General features: G+C 36.0%; 1 protein-coding gene across 1 annotated transcript; it reads left to right on the top strand.

Moving 5' to 3' along the window:
- The first annotated feature begins 3085 nt into the window (after window positions 1-3085).
- LOC116574729 (60S ribosomal protein L35a-like) lies at window positions 3086-3528 on the top strand. Its single transcript, XM_032315481.1, has one exon. It carries the CDS (start codon window positions 3161-3163, stop codon window positions 3491-3493), a length of 333 nt encoding a protein of 110 aa, XP_032171372.1. The 5' UTR covers window positions 3086-3160; the 3' UTR covers window positions 3494-3528.
- Window positions 3529-4580: the final 1052 nt, after the last annotated feature.

The raw sequence follows: 4580 nt of genomic DNA on the forward strand, positions 1-4580 counted from the left end.
CAGGCTCTCTGCTCAGCAGGGAGCCTGCTTCCCCATCATTCTCTGTCTGCCTCTCTGCCTACTTGTGATCTCTGTCTGTCAAATAGATAAATGAAATCATTTTTTTTTTAAAGTTTATGTTTTGTTTGTGTTTAGACAAGATTATGATGTGCTCTTGCACATCGTGGTCCTGGTCAGATAAGTAACCTTATCTGATATTGGTGTTCTGTGAAATTATTTATGTTTAACTGGAGAACATTAATACCTGGTGTTGAAAATCAGGAGAGCTCCTAGCAACACCAGGACCTGATAATGCCAGGAAAGTTTTTAGCTGTCAGGGCCTGCTTTTTTTCTTCAGTCCTCCTTTTTGACCAAGAGAAGGCAAATATAGAACATGAGATATTAATCCATGATATTCACATTTTCTTCATTGCCAGGATTTTGCTGATCAAGATCAGGAGGATGTCCAGAGAACGTAATTGATTATTACACAAAGCTTAGTCCATCTTCTTCCTTTTTTTAAGGGATGAGTTGTTAAGTTACCCTCTGCAAAAATAGCTGTGCTGTAGCACTTAAGATTCTGAATAAGATTCATCAGCTAACTGTAACACAATTACCACCGAAAAATGATTACTAGTCCCTTCTTACAGGTCTTAAAGCTAGGAATACAAAGATTATAAAATCTGTCCAATGAAACATGTACAAGAATCCAACTGTGCATATTATTTTTCTTAGTCATTGGTTGTTTTACTTGCCTTGTAACTAAAGATCAGGCAAAGAAGTATTTTCTTTAGGATTCCTCTTCCTTGGCTAGCTAAAATAAAACCAATAGCTTTTGCGTTGTCCATGACAATGCTGGGTAATAAATTTAAAACTGTTGAGTTTCCAGGGTAGATTAGTGTCATTTAAGGTGTTTGCTAAGATCAGAGACTGGTTTTAGACTAATTATTACAGTCATATTATTCTTTTCTGTGAGATAATTAGAGCTTACAACGTTTCTAATAATTAGAATGAATGCATGGAGTAAGTGTGTAGCAAATGTATAAGTTTAATATTCATATCAGAAGTAATATCCTGGGGCACCTGGGTGGCTCAGTGTAAAGCCACTGCCTGCAGCTCAGGTCATGAACCCAGAGTTCTGGGATCGAGCCCCACATCAGGCTTTCTGCTCAGCCTGCCTCTCTGCCTACTTGTGATCACTGTCTGTCAAATAAATAAATAAAATATTAAAAAAAAAAAGAAGAAATATCCTACTGGATCATGGACTATATTGAATGTAAGGTAATGTCTAGGATAACAGCAATGAACCATTTGCTTTTCTCAAGTGTGTAAGATTTTTTGCCTGGAGTTAAATAGTTCCTTCAAAGCAGGCCAGAGTTTCAATGAGCAAACTACTATATTAATAATTAATATAATATAATATAAATTATATTAAGGATAACCCCAATATTAATTTTTACTTCTAATGAGCTAGATTTTGCTGATAGGATTTTAATAACTTCAACAGGACCTTTTAGTTAACATGAGGTCAAGGTTCAATTTTTATAAGCCTGAAAGGTTGGAATTAAATTAAAAGGTTGGAATTAAATATAAACCTGGATGACTCAGTTGGTTAAACCTCTGTCTCTGGATTTTGGCTCCAGTCATGACCTCAGAATCATAAGATAGAGCCTCCCCTCTATTCCCTTCATCCCCCCCACCCCAGGGCTCCTGGATCAACATAGAGTCTGCTTATCCCTCTCCCTCTCCTCCTCCTCCTGCTCACACATGTGCTCTCACAAAATGCTCCCACTGTCTATAAATAAATAAATAAATATATATTTAAAAAATAAAAATAAATTATGTGAGGCATGCTTAAGTATCAAAAGGGGACAGTAAAAGAAAACCTATTTTCTAAACTGTTTAATAATTAATAATTATCAATTTTGTTGGCAATAAAGTCAAATTATAACAGTAGCCATTAATTTAGAAAATTGTGCCAAAAAGGATTGGCTCCAATTTAAGTGGCAAAAGAATATAGGAAGTTAAAAGTAGCAGGACAAAGATAAGGAAGACATTTTTGAGAAATATTTTATTCAGTTAATAAATGATGTCAAGGTATACTAATAGGCAACATTAATGGTGGAGCAAACGGTAAGAAAAAGAGTGTTGTTTTTCAGAGTCCATAGTCTCTCATGACAATCTGAGGGGTTTGAAGTGGCGGGGGGGTGGGAGGTCGGGGTACCAGGTGGTGGGTATTATAGAGGGCATGGATCGCATGGAGCATTGGGTGTGGTGAAAAAATAATGATACTGTTATGGTGAAAATAAATCAATTTTTTAAAAAAGAGTGTTGAAGAATCAGAAAATTAATTTTATTTCATTGTTTTGCATGGAAGCTGTCTACTTCTGCAATCACTTGTTCCAAAATTTTGACAAGAATAGTCTGTCTTCACAATTGTCAGATAGAGTTCTCTGTTAAAGATCCCTTTATGGAATGGATGTTCAAAAGAAAGAAAGAAGTAATGTTGCTTTAAATTGGTAAACACTACCCCAATTATCAATACCTTGGAGTTTCACTATTACATGAGTTGTTAATAATACCTTGTAATTTTTGTCAAGGTTTAAGGGAAGTTCATCTCTGGGGACTTTTCCAGAAAATCAAATCTGTAGATTTCAGATTATGCAGAGACGACTTAGGTGGATGTTTTAGAAATGCAGCTAATACCTGTGGTGACAAAGCCTTAGGAATCACAGAAGTCTGTTGCCTTTATTAGTCACATCAGCTTGAAATAGGATAGAATCTACAATTACAAGTAATTCTTAAAATCATGAGCAGCCTATTATGAACCTACAAGAGAACTTGTAGATCCTAGAGAGGACCGATCTTAGCACCACTAAAACTAATGACAGGACTCTGGACCTTGGAAGTTTAGTATATTATTCAATGTAAAATGCAGTATAACATAGAATAAATGTTATCATGTAACTTTAAAATAAAAAGTCCATTACTTTGTGTATATATTTATTTCTATAACTATTGTACCTGCTTTAAATAACCATGCATCTAGATTTTTATCTTTAATCAAAGCAATTATTTAGTTTTAAAAAAAAAGCAATCAGGAGTGGAATTCTTGTTGCTGAACTTTGGGCGCAAGTAAGTGAGGCCTGCTGGGAACAGGACTCCTCTAAAACGCCGAATAATGTCTGGAAGGCTGTGGCCCAAGGCCATTTTTGCTGGCTATAAGCGGGGTCTCCGCAACCAGAGGGAACACACAGCTCTTCTTAAAATCGAAGGTGTATATGCTCGAGATGAAACGGAATTCTATCTAGGCAAGAGATGTGCTTACGTGTACAAAGCAAAGAACAACACAGTGACTCCTGGTGGCAAACCAAACAAAACCAGAGTAATCTGGGGAAAAGTAACTCGTGCTCATGGAAACAGCGGCACGGTTCGTGCCAAATTCCGAAGCAACCTTCCTGCTAAAGCCATTGGCCACAGAATCCGTGTGATGCTGTACCCCTCAAGGATTTAAATTTAATGAAAAGTAAATAAAGGTGTAGATTTGTTCTCTTGTAAAAAATAAATAAATAAATAAAAAATAAAATAAAATAAAATAAAAAAAAAGCAATCATTTTTTTCTCTCTAGACACAAGAGAAAACCACAGAAGAGAAAAAATCTTGAAAGTGCTTATTTTCTCACATGAGCAATTATTTAAGAAGGCAAAAATGAACATCTAAAATATCATTCAAAATCATTTGCATATTTTGTTAATCTATTGACATTATAAGAAATAAGAATAAATTAAACAGGTTCAGCTAACCAGTATTTATATCTGTTGCTTATCTAGAAATTGTGCAAGCTTCCAAAGATTATTTATTAAATAATTTAACCATTTATCTAAGGTCTTAAACTTAGTTAAATAACTAGAAATTACTGACTTTAGCTAACATGTTAAGTTATAGTTTGTAAGGTGTAAGAATTTCATAACATTGAATCTTTAAAAAGCAATCTAGTGTCCATCAATAACTGGATTGATAAAGAAGGTCACACACACACACACACACTAAAGAAGGTCACACACACACACACACACACACACACACACACCCCAATGCACTATTACTTAGCCATAAAAAAGAATGGAATTAGGGTGCCTGGGTGGTTCAGTCAGTTAAGCGGCTGCCTTCAGCTCAGGTCATGATCCCAGGGTCCCAGGATCAAGTCCCACATTGGGCTCCCTGCTCAGCAGAGAGCCTGCTTCCCCCTCTCCCTCTGCCTGCTGCTCTGCCTACTTGTACTCTCTATCTCTGTGTCAAATAAATAAAGCCTTTTAAAAAAATGATATATTGCCATTTGCAACAACATGGTTGGACCGAGAGGATATAATGCTAAATGAAATAGGTCAGAGAGAGACATATGCCATATGATTTTACTCATACATGGAATCTATGAAACAAACAAACAAGTGAAGAAAAAAAGAGATGAACAACAACAAAAAAAAGCCTCCAGACTCCTAAATGCAGAAAACAAACTGGTAGTTGCCAAAGGGGAGGAGGGTGACAGGATGGGTGAAATTTAAGAATACACTTATTGTGGGGTGCCTAGGTGGCTCAGTCAG

This window comes from Mustela erminea, chromosome 16, assembly GCF_009829155.1.
Source record: "Mustela erminea isolate mMusErm1 chromosome 16, mMusErm1.Pri, whole genome shotgun sequence".
Lineage (NCBI taxonomy): Eukaryota > Metazoa > Chordata > Mammalia > Carnivora > Mustelidae > Mustela > Mustela erminea.

Bases quoted from the DNA above. Each gene is read 5' to 3' on its own strand.
- LOC116574729 (XM_032315481.1), top strand. From the start codon at position 3,161: ATGTCTGGAAGGCTGTGGCCCAAGGCCATTTTTGCTGGCTATAAGCGG.